Raw genomic sequence first — 16,441 nt, 5'->3', positions numbered from 1 at the left:
GGTGTACATAAGCTCACTGCCTCTGGTACTGGGGGTAATAGTGACGCTGCCTAATTTTGTAATTATTCAGCTTGTTGGTTGAAACTTACGTGTTCATACTAATCACCTAAGAACATAAGAAGAGCCCTGCTAGATCAGACCAAGGGTCCATCTAGTCCAGTGTTTTGTTCACACAATGCCCAACCAGCTGCCCATGGGAAACCCACAAGCAGGACACGAGTGCAACAGCACTCTCCCACCCATGTCCCCCAGCAACTGCAAGCATACTGCCTCTGATACTGGATATGGCATATCGCCATCAGGACTAGTAGCCATTGTTGCAGACACTGGAGGCATTGGGCAGGATCCACAAGTGGGGGTGGGGGAATCCCCTTAAGGGATCTCAGGGTGTTACTTCAAGGCCCAGCCCAATTCGGGAGCTGGCGCACCTGACACACACCCAGGTTTCAGGGATGGCCCACAGTATCAAGGGTGGGCTGAGGTACTTTCCGTCCCGTAACTTGGGGGTGTTGAACCTCATGCCCGTGGGCCCCTTTTCCCCAACTGCTGGTCATAGTTTCCTGGATTTTGCCATTTTTTTCCCCATTGTAAAAGATTGAAATGCTTCTCCTAAGGCTTGTTACCGGCAGGAAGAACTTTAAGTTAAAATATGTTGGCATTCCTGGAAACTTTGGCTCCTCCCACATTAGCCTTCAGCTCTGCCCACCACTGGAATGCGGCCCCAAGAGCTTCTCTGATATTGCATTCGGCCCTCAGGCCAAAAGAAGTTAAACATCATAGAATCATAGAATGGTAGAGTTGGAAGGGACCTACAAGGCCATCGAGTCCAACCCCCTGCTCAATGCAGCCTTGCCTTAACATTTTCTGTCTGGGCACAATTCTGGCTCTCAAACTCTGCCTCGCTGTACGTTGGCAGGCACAATGACATCTCATGCTTTTACCGCGTAGGGCAAGTTAATTGTACAAGCAATCGTTCTCTGTCATTGCGATCCACGTAGGTGCCAGCAATACATATTGGAATTAGAAAGGATTGTCTCATTGGGGGGTGAAGGGGGGATAGTCAGATGTGTTCCAATTTACAGAGTAAATCTGTAACCCAGTCGGTACCTGTGATGAAATGGCACAGTTACGTTTTCTAATTGCAGTAAGATCTCATTAAACAGAGTTTGATGGCTCTGCACTGACAGTTGTGAGCTCTGTGCTACCCTCTGCCGTGCAGTCCAAAAATACTATTAGTGTTTCCGTTTCGTCTCCGTTCACAGAACGCCATTGCGTTTGGCTTTGACATTTGATGTTTGGCTCTGTTTGACGTTTGGCTCTATTGCGAGGTGAAGGATGTTTGGCTCTATTGCGAGGTGAAGGATCGCATGATCAGCTGGGTGCCATTGCCATCAGCCGAAAGCCAGTAGAACAATGCTGGTTCCAGGTTTGGGGGTGCCTTTGCGCAAGATCCTCTCAATGGACTCCCTTTTCTGAGTGTGCCCTCCTCCTCCCAGAGTTTGAATTAGAGGGGGGCTACCTGTTGTGATGGCTCCCTTTCCTACAGTTTCAGCGGGGTGAAGGGGGACATGCTTTGGCTAAAATTGGGAGGGTTCAACCATATGGGTTTGGGATTTTACTAAAGAGCCCCCTATCTTCATCACCACCACAATTCAAGCAGTGCCAATGGAGAGAATATCCTTAATTCGTTGGCAGTGCACCTGCTTTGCATGCAGAAGGTCCCAGATTCAGTCTTCAGCATCTCTCCAGTAAAAGGATCAAGTAAGAGGCAATGAGAAAGACCTCTGCCTGAGACCCCAGAGAAGTGTTGCCAAAGGGGCCATAGTTCAGTGGCTAAATCACATGTTTTACATGCAGAAAGTCCCAGGTTCAATCCCTGGCATCTCCAGGTCAGTGGCATAGTGGTGATTTTGGGCACTCAACATGACAGTCCCCATAGCCACGGCCTCCCAGGAGAGGCCAAAATTTCAGCTCTATGGATACGTAGCAACAAACCGGTTCTAGCAGTTTTCATCTCCACCAGGAGCAGGTCTTTTGTAAAGCTGATGGATCTCAATTGCCCATTTAAGACCAAGCCACCCCCAAAATGCTTTGTATCACAACAAGGAACAATATATTGTTGCTAGGAAAATTCATTTCCCCCCACCCAGCAACAGTGAGGATTGCAGGTGAGCTCATAGGGAACAAGGAATTCTGGGTGGGGAGGGGGGTGGCAGATGATGTCAGTGTCCCTGCTAATCAAAAAGTGCTGGAACCACATCCCTGTGAGCCCTGGCTACCCTATGCCACTGCTCCAGGAAAGAATCCTGCCTGAAACCCTGGAGAACTGCTGCCAGTCAGGGTCTACAGTACTGGGCTAGATGGGCCAAGGCTCTGACTCAGTATAAGGCAGCATCCTATCTTCTTAACGCTGGGCGAGATGGAGAAATAGTCTGACCTGGTATTCGACCATTTCCAGTGTGTTGATGTTGGCAGATTGGCAGTTAAATAAAGTTGTTACCTTAGGTAAACCTGACACGCACCCTCCAACGTTTCACACACAAAATTAGGGATGCTGTTGTGTACTTGTAAGTAACACCTCTGTTCCCATCCCAAGGATCGCTGCCTGAGCATGCATCTCCCCCTCCTTCTACTATTACATATTGCTGAACACTGTTCTCTCCCTGCCATAGGTTTCATTCATTCATTCATTCATTCATTCTGCAGTAGCCTGACCTGCACTGGCTATGTTAATAAAACAGAGCAAAGTAGTTAGTGCTACGTACCAACATGCAGTTTACTGTGTTAGTACTAACATGTTAATACTAACATATTAGTGTGTTAGTACTGTGCTAGCAGTATGTCAGTGATAGGTTAGTACGTAATATTTGTTAGTACTGTGTTAGTAGGTACTGGTACTATACTACTAGTAAGGACGTAAGAACATAAGAAGAGCCATGCTGGATCAGACCAAGGCTCCATCTAGTTCAGCACTCTGTTCACACAATGGCCAACCAGCTGCCCACAAGAAATCCATAAGCAGGACACGAATGCAACAGCACCCTCCCACCCATGTTCCCCAGCAACTGGTGTATGTAGACATATGGCCCCTGATACTAGAGGCAGCATATAGCCATCAGGACTAGTAGTCATTGATAGCCTTCTCAAGGAAGAAGTGTGTTAGTACTATGTGTTGGTAGTGAGTTAGTACTATGTTATAGTATGTTAGGGAGCAATCCTATGGCTGCTAATCAGTGGCTAGACAGCCATAGGATAGGTTGGTTCTCTGAGAACTGACCCCCCCCCCCGCACGCTGCCTCGCAGGCATCTTGGAATGGCCCCATGCTCCGTGCTTGGAAGAGGAGTGTGGAGCAGCAAAAATGGGGTGTTCCCAGGGCGTTCCGGGGCAGGGAAGGCAGAAATGCCGGTACGACACAACTCTGTGTCATCTGGCAGCCTCCTCCCTGCTCCGCCTTCCCACGGCTAGACAGCTGAAATCAGTTGTCTAGCCACAAATGCAGGGCAGGAGAAGCACAGAGGGAATGATCCCCTCCGTGCTTCTCCTGCTCTGCATTGGATAGGCGGTCGTCTCTGAGTTCGGAGGCAGCCGCCTATCCCAATAGGATTGCACCCTTAGTATGCTTGTAGTAAGTTATTACATAGCATTATATTACACAACCCTGAGATCCTAATGAGATAGGGTGGGATATAAATGTTTTTAAAAATAAATAAATATTAGTATTACTATGTTAGTACATATTACTACTGTAGCACTAGTGTGTTAGTACTATGTGAATATGTTAGTAGCATGTTAAGATCTGTTAGTAAAACTGACAAAAAGAAATGTTTAATAGGATGCTGAATCTCACAATGGATCTGGTTTTGCTTTTTCTTCTATAGCTGCTGCAAATCAAAAGCAGTGAAATATACTATTTGGATGGCCAGTTATGGCCAGGGTTGGGAGTGGATGTGATTGAATGATGGAAGCTCAGGTACCCTACAACTAGTGAGGGCACCCTAACGATTTGGCCTAATTTGGGCCAGTGTTGCAGGCTTTCTGAATGATGGCTCTATGATTCTGGCTTATTTGTGTGGTTTATTCATTGTTCGTTGTTCAGTCGTTAAGTCATGTCCAACTCTTCGTGACCCCATGGACCATAGCACGCCAGGCCTTCCTGTCCTGCGCTCTCTCCCGGAGCGTGCTCAAGTTCATATTCATTGCATCCGTGATGCTATCTAGCCATCTCATCCTCTGCCGTCCCCTTCTCCTTTTGCCTTCAATCTTTCTCAGCATCAGGGTCTTTTCCAGAGAGTTTTCTCTTCGCATTAGGTGGCCAGAATATTTGAGCTTCAGCTTCAGTATCTGTCCTTCCAATGAGCACTCAGGGTTGATTTCCTTCAGGATGGACTGATTTGACCTCCTTGCAGTCCAGGGGACTCATAAGAGTCTTCTCCAGCACCACAGTTCGAAAGGATCAATTCTTCGGTGCTCAGCCTTCCTTATAGTCCAGCTCTCACAGCCATATGTTACTACTGGGAAAACCATAACTTTGATTATACGGACCTTTGTCGGCAAGGTGATGTCTCCCAGCTCTCTGTGACAGCATTGGCACTTGATGGGCAGAGAGAGGAAAAGCAAGGAGAGGCGTGCTCAGTCCTGACTTAGTCTGAACCAGGTTACTGTTTAAAAAGTCATCCCTATATTCTCCATAAAAGGCAAAATGGGACATTGGCTTGGATCCAGACCTAGTCCTGCTTAGAGCAGACCCATTCAAATCAATGAGACTTAAGTTTAGGCATGAGTAAGGGTACAATCTTATGCATGTTTAGGCAGAAAAAATCCTAGAACTCCCAGCATGCCTCAGAGGGATACTGGGAGTTGAAGGACTTTTTGCTATCAAAACATGCATAGGCTTGCACCTTAAGTCTGGATCCAAACCACTGGTTCTAGAAAATAGGGATAACTGGAGCATTTTTGCCCAGACATGGGGCAAAACGCATTGCATCATTTGCTGTCAAGGGGCATTGTTTCCCTATCCAGCATCTCACTCTTTCCATAAAATAATTAATTTTAATAGTGCATTCAAAGTAAACATTCTTTTCAGAGGTTTTTTCTACCACCCCAAATAATAGAAATAAATGATTGAGCTTCCGCATGCATGAATATTTAATTTTGCAGAGAATTGCATAAATATTGTATTTGAAGATTCTAGAACCCGGCATTAAAATTGCAAGACATTTCCATTATCCCTTTGTAATAGAATGTGAAATTAGAAGCTCATCTATGGAAAAATGCAAAATAAAATTCTCGGCTTCTTATCTTGCTTTTGTCTTCTTGACATCATAAATGCGCAGAGAGGCCCGTGTGTCCGCGCGTCGTATTTTCTCCCTTTAATTAGATCCATGACGTGGTCTGGTTTCTTTTTCAGCTCTTAACTTTTTCAAAGAAATTCTAATCAAGGATAAAGTTGCTAATTGCACCAAAGTTTCATGGGAACCAGGGAGGGGACACAAAGGTGTTTAGTACAGGGTGTTCTATGTGTGTGCGCGCGCACGCGCGTGTGTTGTCCATGCCAGCTGTTCCTGTTTACCAAGCCCTGTTTTCTTGTACCTGTCCAGGTAAAACAATTGGCACTATTTTGTTCCTATTTTTGCCTTTGGGGATGCCTTTTAAAAATCCTGATAGTGTGAGTGGCAAGATTTGCCATTCCTTTGACTTCCGCCCCTTATCCCAGGTCTATCGAAGATAGATCTCTGAGTTGGGCATGGTGATGGATGCATCTTGTGTCTAGCAGGACCAGCCCTACCATGAGGCAAAGCAAGGTGGCCTCCTCAGGCAGGAAATGCCAGGAGTGAAGGCAGCCCCAGGCACTCCCCTGAGACCCCTAAGCTACAGAGTTAAGAACGTAAGAAGAGCAGTGCTGGATCAGACAAAGGGCGCACCTAGTCCAGCATTCTGTTCACATAGTGGCCAACCAGGAAACCACAGGCAGGATACTAGCGCAACAGCACCCTCCTGCCCATGTTCCCCAGCAACTGGTATATATAAGCACACTGCCTCTGATACTGGATATGGCATATAGCCATCAGGACTGGTAGCCATTGATTGCCCTCAGGTGTGGACGCTGTCCTATTGAATTGCTAATCTAGGCAGCTTCTGTATATTGACTGGGAATGGGGGAGGCGCCATCTTGTCCTTCACCTCAGACAGCAAAATGACTTGGATCACCTCTGAGATTGTATTTATAGGTCTTTCCCCACCATGTTATTTATTTTACATTATTTTTAGGCTTCCATTAAGGGTGGAACCCTCCCGAAATGAAGTACAAGAGTAAAAGAAACAATACAACAGTGAAATGGCAAAAATCAATAAAATAAATGCCAGTGATAACCAAAGTCCATTCCATGAACATAAAAATGGAAATGAATACTCTCTCTTTTTCTCCCTGTCTCATTTTCTGCTATGATAACATACTGTATGTCCAAGTGTCTTTTTAATGTTTCTTTACCTTCCGTTCTAGGTTCATTAGAAAACAAGGACTGGATAGGCTTTTCCTGGAATGCGATACTCACATGTGGCGCCTTGGTGACCGGAAAATTCCAGAAGGAATCACCATAGATGGCGGTTCAGACTGGTTCCTGCTGAACAGGAAGTTTGTGGAATATGTCACATTTTCGAACGATGATCTGGTGACCAAGATGAAGAGGTTCTATTCCTATACGTTGCTTCCAGCTGAGGTGAGTAAACTTCAGTCTCGCTCAGACACACGCAAACAAATGCCACAGGGAGGTTTCCGGAATTGCCTGAATTACACCTCTCAAGTGTTTGTTGTCTTGTGTGTCTCCTTCCTTTGGCTGGTTCTTTGAAGCTGTGTCATTCCACATATATTGCAGAGCAATCCTGTAGCTCCCAGATGATGTCTGGGAATCCATAGGATGGTGCAGGTCTCCTCCTCTGTGTCCATAGACAGAGCTACAACCATGGAGAAGAAGTTCCAGTCATGGATCTTCCTCTGACCCCCTCCCAGCCACCGCAGAAAGCTCTGCAACTGTGATTCCGGAAGAGATGTCAGAGAGGGAGAAAGGGGGCGGGGCAGTGTGTGGGGTATAGTCAGAGGAGGAGAGGCCTGGATCCACTCAATCCAAGAGCCATTCTATCACTGTCTCTACCCACTGCCAGGTAAGTCAGCAAGACGGGCTGAAAGGCTCATCTAGCTGAACATTTTTCAAATGGAAGATGGAGAGATTGTGAAAGGCACCATCCTCATCCCACCCTGCCTGGCTCTTGTCAGCAGGGCTTTGGATAAACAGTGGGCTCTGAGATCGGGGCCCTCTCTCTGTCGAGTGGCAATCGCATAGGATTGCACTCATGTTTCCTTTAAATAAGTCTTCCCCAACATGGTTCCTTCCAGATGTTTTGGACTTCAACTCCCATTAACCCCAGCTGCAATGGCCAATGGTCAAGGATGCTGGGAGTTGTAGACCAAAGCATCAGTTTGGGAAAGTCTATCTTAAATGATCATTATTCTCTGCTGTCTTAGACCTCTCAGCATTTGAAACTTTGGCAAGATTTTGTCAAGAGTACAACCTCTCCCCCACCCCCCATATACATACACACAAAAAGGGCCAAATTACATGTTAGGTCCACCGTGGAATTTTCTTTCTGTTCTTTTTAGTGTGCTTAACCACTACCACTTTTATTCCAAAGGAAAAGCAGCTGTGCTGTTTGTATTAAACAGCAGCTTAAGAACATAAGAAGAGCCCTGCTGGATCAGACCGAGGGTCCATGTAGTCCAGCATTCTGTTCACACAGTGGCCAACCAGCTGCCCACGGGAAACCCACAAGCAGGACATGAGTGCAACAGCACCCTCCCACCCATGTTCCCCAGCAACTGGTGTACAGAGGATCACTGCCTCTGGTACTGGAGGTAGCACATAGCCACCAGGACTAGTAGCCATTGATAGCCTTCTCCTCCAGAAATTTGTCTAACTCCTTTTAAAGACATCCAAATTGGTGGCCATTTCTACATCAGACAGTAGCGCATTCCACACTTTAACTGCACTGTGTGAAGGAGTCCTTCCTTTTATCTGGCCTGGATTTCTCACCAATCAGCTTCATGGAATGACCCCAGGTTCTAGTATGATGGGAGAGGGAAATAATTTCAGACAGGTTGCATGTGTGCGTTGATGGGAAACTAGTGCAAGGCCCGGATTCTGGACTAGGGGTGTGTGGAAATCAGCAAAGTTCGATCTCATCGAGGTTTTCTGAGCTCCTTCTCCAAGCCGAGTCTGACTCGCATCCGTATAAGATCGAAAGCTTTTAAGTGGGAGAGTCTGAACATCCCTCTGTCATGATCATATCTAGTTTCACCCTCAGTTCTCATGGTGATGGTGGTTTTCTTTAAGCAAGTTTTTCCTTTATACTATATATTAATAGCCAACTCATTCTCCAAGTGCGGATCCATCTGTAGCCAAAACAACACCATCTACCCATAAGAGAGGGGTATAGACAGATTTGGGGGTACCCCAAGGTTTGCAGAAGTGGGGATATTTGGGGATACATGGCTCAACAACACTACAAGCAAGAAGGATCTTGGAATTGTTGTAGATCACAAGCTGAACATGAGCTTGAACAATGTGATGTGGCTGCAAAAAAGGCCAATGCTATTTTGGGCTGCATTAATAGAAGCACAGCTTCCAAAACCCGGGAAGTACTAGTTCCCCTCCACTCAGCACTGGTTAGGCCTCATCTGGAGTGCTGTGTCCAATTCTGGGCACCACACTTAAAGAAGGATGCAGACAAGCTGGAGAGGGTTCAGAGGAGGGCGACAAAGATGATCAGGGGGACAGGAAACAAAGCCCTATGATGAGAGACTGAAAGAACTGGGCATGTTTAGCCTTGAGAAGAGAAGACTGAGGGGAGATATGATAGCGCTCTTCAAGTACTTGAAAGGTTGTCACAGAGAGGAAGGCCAGGATCTCTTCTCGATCATCCCAGAGTGCAGGACACAGAATAATGGGCTCCAGTTACAGGAAGCCAGATTCCGGCTGAACATCAGGAAAAACTTCCTGACTGTTAGAGCAATATGACAATGGAACCCATGACCTAGGGAGGTGGTGGGCTCTCCCACACCGGAGGTGTTCAAGACGAGGCTGGACAGCTATCTGTCAGGGATGCTCTGACTTGGATTCCTGCATTGAGCAGGGGGTTGGACTCGATGGCCTAGTAGGCCCCTTCCAACCCTACTATTCTATGATTCTATGAAGTACCCCCCAAAAAAAAAATTAAGAGGAAAGAAACCTATGCAAGGGCATAAGAACCAAACACAGCCGAATAAGGGCTGAGCATGGCAAATGGGCACAGATTGCTGATGGTCTGTTGGTGGGGAAAATAGTAAAGCAAGAAAGTGAGTAAATAGAATGGAGAATCCCAGAAGAGTTTTTTCCCGTTCTGAATGGTTGAAATGCCTCTCCTAAGGCTTAGATACTTGGCAGTAAGATCCTTAAGCTAAAATTTGCTGGTATTTTTGGTCCCTCCCCTTTTGCCTTTGGCCCTGCCCACCACTGGAATGTGGCCCCGAAGAGCTTCTCCAAAATGGGATTCAACCCTCAGGCTGAAAGAAGTTCCCTACCCCTGCTATACCATTTTGTTATAGGTCCCACCTATAACTCCTGAAATCGTGAAGATAAAAGTTGAAACAAAATTGAGCACTACCCAGTGAAATCCCAAATGTCTGGGGTGGGGCCAGGCAGAGAGTCCAAAAAAAGGATCTTTTTGTGGTCCAGATATAAGGCTCTACATAGTAAATCTTTGTCCTTTGATGACAACAAGAAGCCGCCTGGATTATGCATGTTAACGACATCTCTGGTTGCTAGATGTGCATAACTTATAAGGATCACAGAGTTTTATCTTTTCTTGAAATAGAATTTTGAGTGATCGTGGCGGAATATTGATTTCTGCCCCCTTCCTTTCTTCAGTACTCATGGCTCTTTGATAAGGACAGGCAACTCTTTGATAAGACACAGAAGCATGACAATGAGAAGGCCAGACCCCAGCTCTGTTCTGGTTTCCTGGGATTTCCCAGCATGCTTGTTTCCTAGTAGCAAGTGAGAGAACTGACATTAATTTAAAAAAAATGAAAATAGCAAGTTTTCCATTCCTGTCCACAACTGCCTTCTTCTAAAATTGATGGGTTGTGTCCAGTGTTAGTCCTACTTAGAGTAGACCCATGGCGATGAATAGGAATTAAGTTAGACTAACATTGGATGCAACCCAATACTTGTATTTCTCATATGGAAATGCTGTACTGGGTCAATCTGAAGGTTGAGCTAGTCCAGGAGGGCTGGCGTCAGGGGTAGGCCTGGTCGGGCACCTGCCAAGGGCCCACACCCCAGCAGAGGCCCATTGACAAGAGCCCCTGAGACTTGCTCCTCCTCTCCACCATTGCAGCCTGCTTGCTCACCTGCCTTTCTCTGGCCCAGACAACGCTGGTGGTGAGAAGGGGGCACAATAGATGCCACGGCCTGCTTGTTCCCTGGCTCTCTGCCTGTCAAGCAAGCAACCGGTAGCAATGAAGAGAAAGAGGTGGCGGAACAAGAGCAGCAGTTGACCACGGTGGTGAGAAGGTGACTCACTGAAAGAGGGGGCCCGTTGAGAGTGTCTTGTCCAAAGGCCCTCACAAACCGGGAGCCGGCTTTTAGCCCTCTTCCCATGTTTGTGTCTCAGCGACTGCTATTCCAATGTCCACTGCCTCTAAAGCTGGAGGTTCCATTGAGCTGTCATGACTAACAAGAACATAGCAAGAACCCTGCTGGATCAGACCAAAGAGACATCTAGTCCAGCATCTTGCTTCACGCAATGTCCAACCAGATGCCTCCCACAGGAAGCTCATAAGCGGGGCATGACATCAAGACCCCTCTCCCCACGTTTGTCCCCAGTAGGGATGGCGGAGAATTTCTCCCTGAATCTTCGGGGGGCCGAGCGCCAACGCATTCGGCCTCCCGAAATCGGCAGTGAAATTCTCCGCCACCCCACCACCACCCCCCCGGGATGGGACTTACCTTTGGCGAATGTCCCTCCCGGCGGCGGGTCCTGGCGGCGGTTCGTCGGCCTTTCATCAGGGGCAGGGATGGCAGCCGGTCTTCCGACCAGCTGCCGCCGCCGCCATTACAAGGTAAAGTGTTAAAAAAAAAAAAAAACCCGTGATAGGCTACGTAACGATTAACGTAGCCTATCACGGCTGACTTTGGAAATCTAGCCGTGATAGGCTACGTTAATCGTTACGTAGCCTATCATGGGGTTTTGTTTGTTTGTTTACTTTTTGTTTCGCGGCCGGGGAGACGGGGCGCTTCTCCCCAGCCTGAATTTCGGCCGGGCGAGGCAGGAAGCCTCCCCCCCCGGCCTGAATTTCAGCCGGGCGAGGCAGGAAGCCTCCCCCCCCGGCCTGAATTTCGGCCGGGCGAGGCAGGAAGCCTCCCCCCCCGGCCTGAATTTTGGCCGGGCGAGGCGGGACAGCTCCCCCCCCTCGCCTGAACTTCGGGGGGAGAAGCGAAGCGCCTCCCCCCCACCACGAAGCACCCCTGCGAAAAGGTAAGTGACTTTCGTACATCCCTAGTCCCCAGCAACTGGCATTCAGTGTCATGTTGCCTCTGGGAGTTTCCATTTGGACGCCATAGCTAATAGCCCTAAGCTCTGTGAATGTGACTGATCCCCTGATAAAGCCATTTAAGGCCCTGGCCAGCATGACCCTCTTGTGGCAGTGAATTGCATCAATGAATTACAGCATCACCTGGGCTAGCGTCTCTCTCCTGTGCAGTGGCAACTGAGAGAGAGATGGCAGGCATGCCATTGGCATCCATCTCTCCTCTGCACATAGGCCTTGATGCATTCAGGAGGACTGGACCCAGTGGTGTAGTGGACATTTTTTAAATGCAGGCGCTCATCATGACAGTCCCCATCGCCATGCCCCCAAGGACAGTCCAAAAATGCTGGCAGCTGCTTTGAACCCTACAGCAAACTAGTTCTAGCAGTTTGCATCTCTGCCAGGAGCAGGTCTTCTGTCGAGCTCATGGGTCTAAATAAGTGCTGTGCCGAAAATTTCTCCCTTCTGAATGCAGAGTATGCGCTTTACTTCGGGGGGGGGGGGGACCTGTGGCCCACCAGCAGTTGTTGGGCTACAACCCCCATCAGCCCCAGCCAACATGGCCAGTCGCCTGGGATGATGGGAGTTGTCCAGCAACATGAGCAGGGCCACCACCTCCCCAGCCCTGCTCTACCACTTAGGGCCAAAACAGACCTGACCTTACGCCTGTGTCAGCAACTATGCCTTTTGTTCATTTTCTTGCTCTAGAGTAGGTGCAGGGGACCCAATCCAGATCTTAAAAGCCCCCTATCTCCCACCAATCTGAATCGATGGGCTCTGTTAAGAGTAAAACTGAAAAACAAGAAGACATCACTGCTAGATTTAAAGGGGTGCTGTGCCAAAAGTTCCTCCCACATTTCTTTTGACCATCCTCATTCAATTTGATAGAAAAGAAGCTGCTTTTGAGAAGAAATTCAATGGTGAAGAAATTTCGGAGAAATTCTCTTGGGTTGGGTTTCTGGTGCTTTCCTTACTTAGGAGGTGGCAGAAGAGTGTGTGAGAGTGTCCTGTTGTTCATTGTACCATCATCTCTCTTGCAGCCTGTAGCCTCCCTGGCTTCCCACACTGCAATTAAAGCCCAGGGGAAGACATCATGAGGTAATGCCTCCCATGGGGCCTTTTCAGTTCAGGAAGTGCAGGCAGCCTGAGAGGACAGCAGTGATTAGGTAGGCTCAAAAACACCTCAAAAATATGTTATAAAACACCCTGAGAATGAGGCAGAACAATGGAAGCCTCTCACATGGGGCATGAAAACTTAAAGGAAATTGGAGGAGAGATTTTGGCTCAGCAGTACTTTCACCTCTTCCCTGGAGCTAGAACACGACACAGCCCCCCTCTCACACCTGGTGGATGCAAAATGGGGGGTCAGCCTGCCAACACAGTCACTGCTTATGGCAGCATTTAAAAAAACCAAAAACCTTTAGGAAGGAAGGAAGGAAGGAAGGAAGGGAAAGAAGCCATGCAACAACCCCTGCCTTACCTGTGAAAACTGTTGGAGAATTTCTCCTCCCCCTGGAGAAATTTGATGAAATTGTCCCCACAAATTCTCTGCCCATGAATAGGCTGGAGAATTTCAAGAGGCCACTTGAGCATAAGAACCTAAAAAGAGCCCTGCTGGATCAGACCAAGGGTCCATCTAGTCCAGCATTCTGCTCACACAGTGGCCAACCAGCTGTCGACCAGGCACCCACAAGCAGGACAGGAGTGCAACAGCACCCTCCTGCCCATGTTCCCCAGCAACTGGTGTACATAGGCTCACTGCCTCTGGTTCTGGTGGTAACACAGAGCCATCAGGACTAGTAGCCACTGATAGCCTTTTCTTCCAGGAATTTGTCCAACCCCCTTTGAAAGCCATCCAAATGGGTGGCCATCACTACATTCCTGTGGTAGTGAATTCCATAGTTTAACTCTGTGCTGTGTGAAGAAGTCCTTCCTTTGATCTGTCCCGAATCTCCCACCAATTAGCTCCATAGGATGACCTGAGGTTGTGGCATTTTGAGGGAGAAAAATGTCTCCCTATCCACATTCTCCCCACCAGGCATAATGTTGTACACCTCTACCATGTCTCCCCTTTCCCTCCTTTTTTCTGAGCTAAACAATCCCAGCTGTTGTAACCTTCCCTCATAGGGGAGATGCTCCAGCCCCTTGATCATTTGAGTTGCCCTTTTCTGCACTTTTTCCAGCTCTACGGTATCTTTTTTTTTTAGGTGACCAGAACTGTACACAGTATTCCAAGTGTGGCCGCACCATAGAGGGGCAGTATGATCTTGGCAGTTTTATTCTCAAATCCTTTTCTAATTATGCCTATAGCTCTAGTCTGAATTGCCCATTCAAGACCAAGCCACCCCAAAATATTTTGCATTACAACTGGGAACAATATATTATAGCTGGGGAAATCCATTTCCCCCTCAGCTACTGTGGGGATTGCAGCAAAGCTCAGAGGGAACAGGGAAGTCTGGGGGGGGGGGGGCAGATGATCTCAGTGTCTCTGCTAAGCAAACACTGCCAGCACTGCTGTGACTCTTGGTTCAACCACACCACTGGCTGGTCCCCAGGGCCAAAGTCAGTCACCTCCCAAATGACAACCCAGAGAGTGTCAGGTGATCAAGGCATCAGGGTAGCCAAAGCCACCTCCATTTTATCCCCGTAGTCCTGATGGTGCTATGATTTCAGCAAGCTGAAAATTCAAAACTGCACGTGCCCAGAGTTTTTATTTATTTTTCATCAGGATTGGCAAACTTTCTAACCTATCAGGAATGTAGAAGCAGTTGTAAACCACAGAATTACAGCTGGAAGGGAGGGAAGAAAAGGGTTAGTTGTATTACTTCAGTTGTGAAGCACCCATGAGGCTTTCATGGTGCCCATTAGATTATTAAATCCAGGATCTAAAATTGACCTAGCTGCACCATGGAATGCATTCAGAAGATGCCCAAACTGATTGCCTGTGTCAATCGACACACTCGTATCGTCAACGTTCTCCTTTTATAATGCTGTTCTTTCTCACCTAAGAAGAATGAATGGTGCCACTTTCTCTTTCAGCTGCGGTCACCTTTTCCTGTGCTTTCTTTGCGGAGGAGTTCTGTGTCAGTATAAAAGGACACAGGGCAGTGGGTAATTGGGTAGGTTCTCCCACCACCACCACCACCGCCCCATCCCTCTCGCCTGAATGACAGTGCATGGTTTAACTAGGTGATTCAAGCATAGCATCCATATTCACTGGGCTGTCAGTTAACGTTTAAGAAAGGGCAAAGGGATTGTTTGCAGGGAGAGGAGGGGTCAGCCATACTAATGCTATTCCATGCATTTATAGATCATCTTGGAATTGATTTTTTTCCCTTTTTGTAACCAAAGACTAAAATCATGTTGTTGTTTCTGCTAGTAAATCTGATCGTGTTGCAGTTATTCTCTCTGCAAGATTCCCTTTGTTAGGTGCGTGTCCAGCTCCTTAAAAATTAAAAGTGAACTAAGAGGGAATCTACTCTCACATGACCTGTTAACCTGGTGTGTCGGTCCCCAAAGTCGGCACCAGGGTTCTCAGTGAAGTTCTATTCAGGAGAGGGCTGGGGGCTTACCTTGGTCATACTGGCATATGGCAGTGGCCATGTTTCTTCCACACAATGGCCTGGAAGTTGAGCCAATGTCCAGGGCATTGTGTGGAGAGACAATCATGGCCAACGTCACAACAACATGGCCTCCCGGGGTAGATGTCTGTCTGTGCTGCAGTGGGGCTCATAGTTAAATAGTCAGAATTTGATCAGAAGTAGTTTGGAAGGTTCTGCTCCTGACTCTTGGACTTTCTCTCCCTGGACCCATGCGGCATGGAGTTCTCAAGGTGAGAGCCTTGGTCATAGAACTCTCACTTTATGTTTGGATTTGATAGGCCCAGGCCCTTCCAGACCACTTCTGATCAAATTCTGACTATATAGCTATGAGGCCCAGTGCAGCACAGAAGCTGGCGCCCAGCAGTGTCCAAACTAGGCCCTGCTGAAATGCATGAGAATTAGGTGGCCATGTGTCCTCCTCTACAGAGGACAGTCCTCTATCAAGGGGCTGTCTGAAGACAGTCCTCTGATGAAAATGGTCCCCTATCTGAAGGGCTAACAGTCCACATCCGGTCTGAAGATCAAGAATCCTAAGAAGGGAGGGAAGAGCAGGGCCTTGAAGTTGCCCATCAACAGCACCTGGGAGGCAGACTGAGCGGGCAGACACCTGGTCACTGACTTCCCCACTAGGGTGGCCACTAATGAACTGCAAAAGAAAGTGGAAATGCATCACCCAAAGAAGAGGGCAAAAGAGGATGCTGATTTGCATACAATTTTCATACACTGATTTCTGTGTATAGATGCAAATTTAGAAATAATTCTTCTAAGTTAAATAGAAAGTAAATGTAAAGTGATTCACATTAGGGCAAAAAATCCCAACTTCAAGTACAACCTGATGAGATCTGAGCTAGCGGTCACCAACCAAGAATGAGACCTTGGGGTTGTGGTGGACAACTCAATGAAAATGTCAACCCAGTGTGTGGACACTGTAAAAAAGGCAAACTCCATGTTAGACATAATTAGAAAAGGAATTGAGAATAAAACTGCTAAGATCATACTGCCCTTATATATATATGGATGGTTTTAAATGGGGGTAGACAAATTCCTGGAGGAGAAGGCTATCAATGGCTACTAGGCTTGATGGCTAGGTGCTACCTCCGATACCAGAGGTGGTGAGCCTATCTACACCAGTTGCTGGGGAACATGGGTGGGAGGGTGCTGTTGCACTCATGCCCTGCTTGTGGGCTTCCTAAGGGCAGCTGGTTGGTCACTGTGTGA

At 47.5% G+C, this 16,441-nt stretch overlaps 1 protein-coding gene across 1 annotated transcript in view; it reads left to right on the top strand.

Moving 5' to 3' along the window:
* XYLT1 (xylosyltransferase 1) overlaps positions 1 to 16,441 on the top strand; it is a 127,311-nt gene that overhangs the window by 72,180 nt on the left and 38,690 nt on the right. Inside the window, exon 6 of the mRNA XM_084817872.1 lies at positions 6,501 to 6,717. Within this exon, the coding sequence (XP_084673998.1) occupies positions 6,501 to 6,717 (217 nt within the window). The remainder of the gene's footprint in view (positions 1 to 6,500; positions 6,718 to 16,441) is intronic.

The sequence above is a fragment of the Heloderma suspectum genome, chromosome 12 (genome assembly GCF_057233095.1).
Source record: "Heloderma suspectum isolate Gila_16-S chromosome 12, 16-S_ref, whole genome shotgun sequence".
Taxonomy (NCBI): domain Eukaryota; kingdom Metazoa; phylum Chordata; class Lepidosauria; order Squamata; family Helodermatidae; genus Heloderma; species Heloderma suspectum.
The sequence above is the reverse complement of the archived record's forward strand: the minus strand, read 5'-3'. Positions and strand labels throughout refer to the sequence as shown.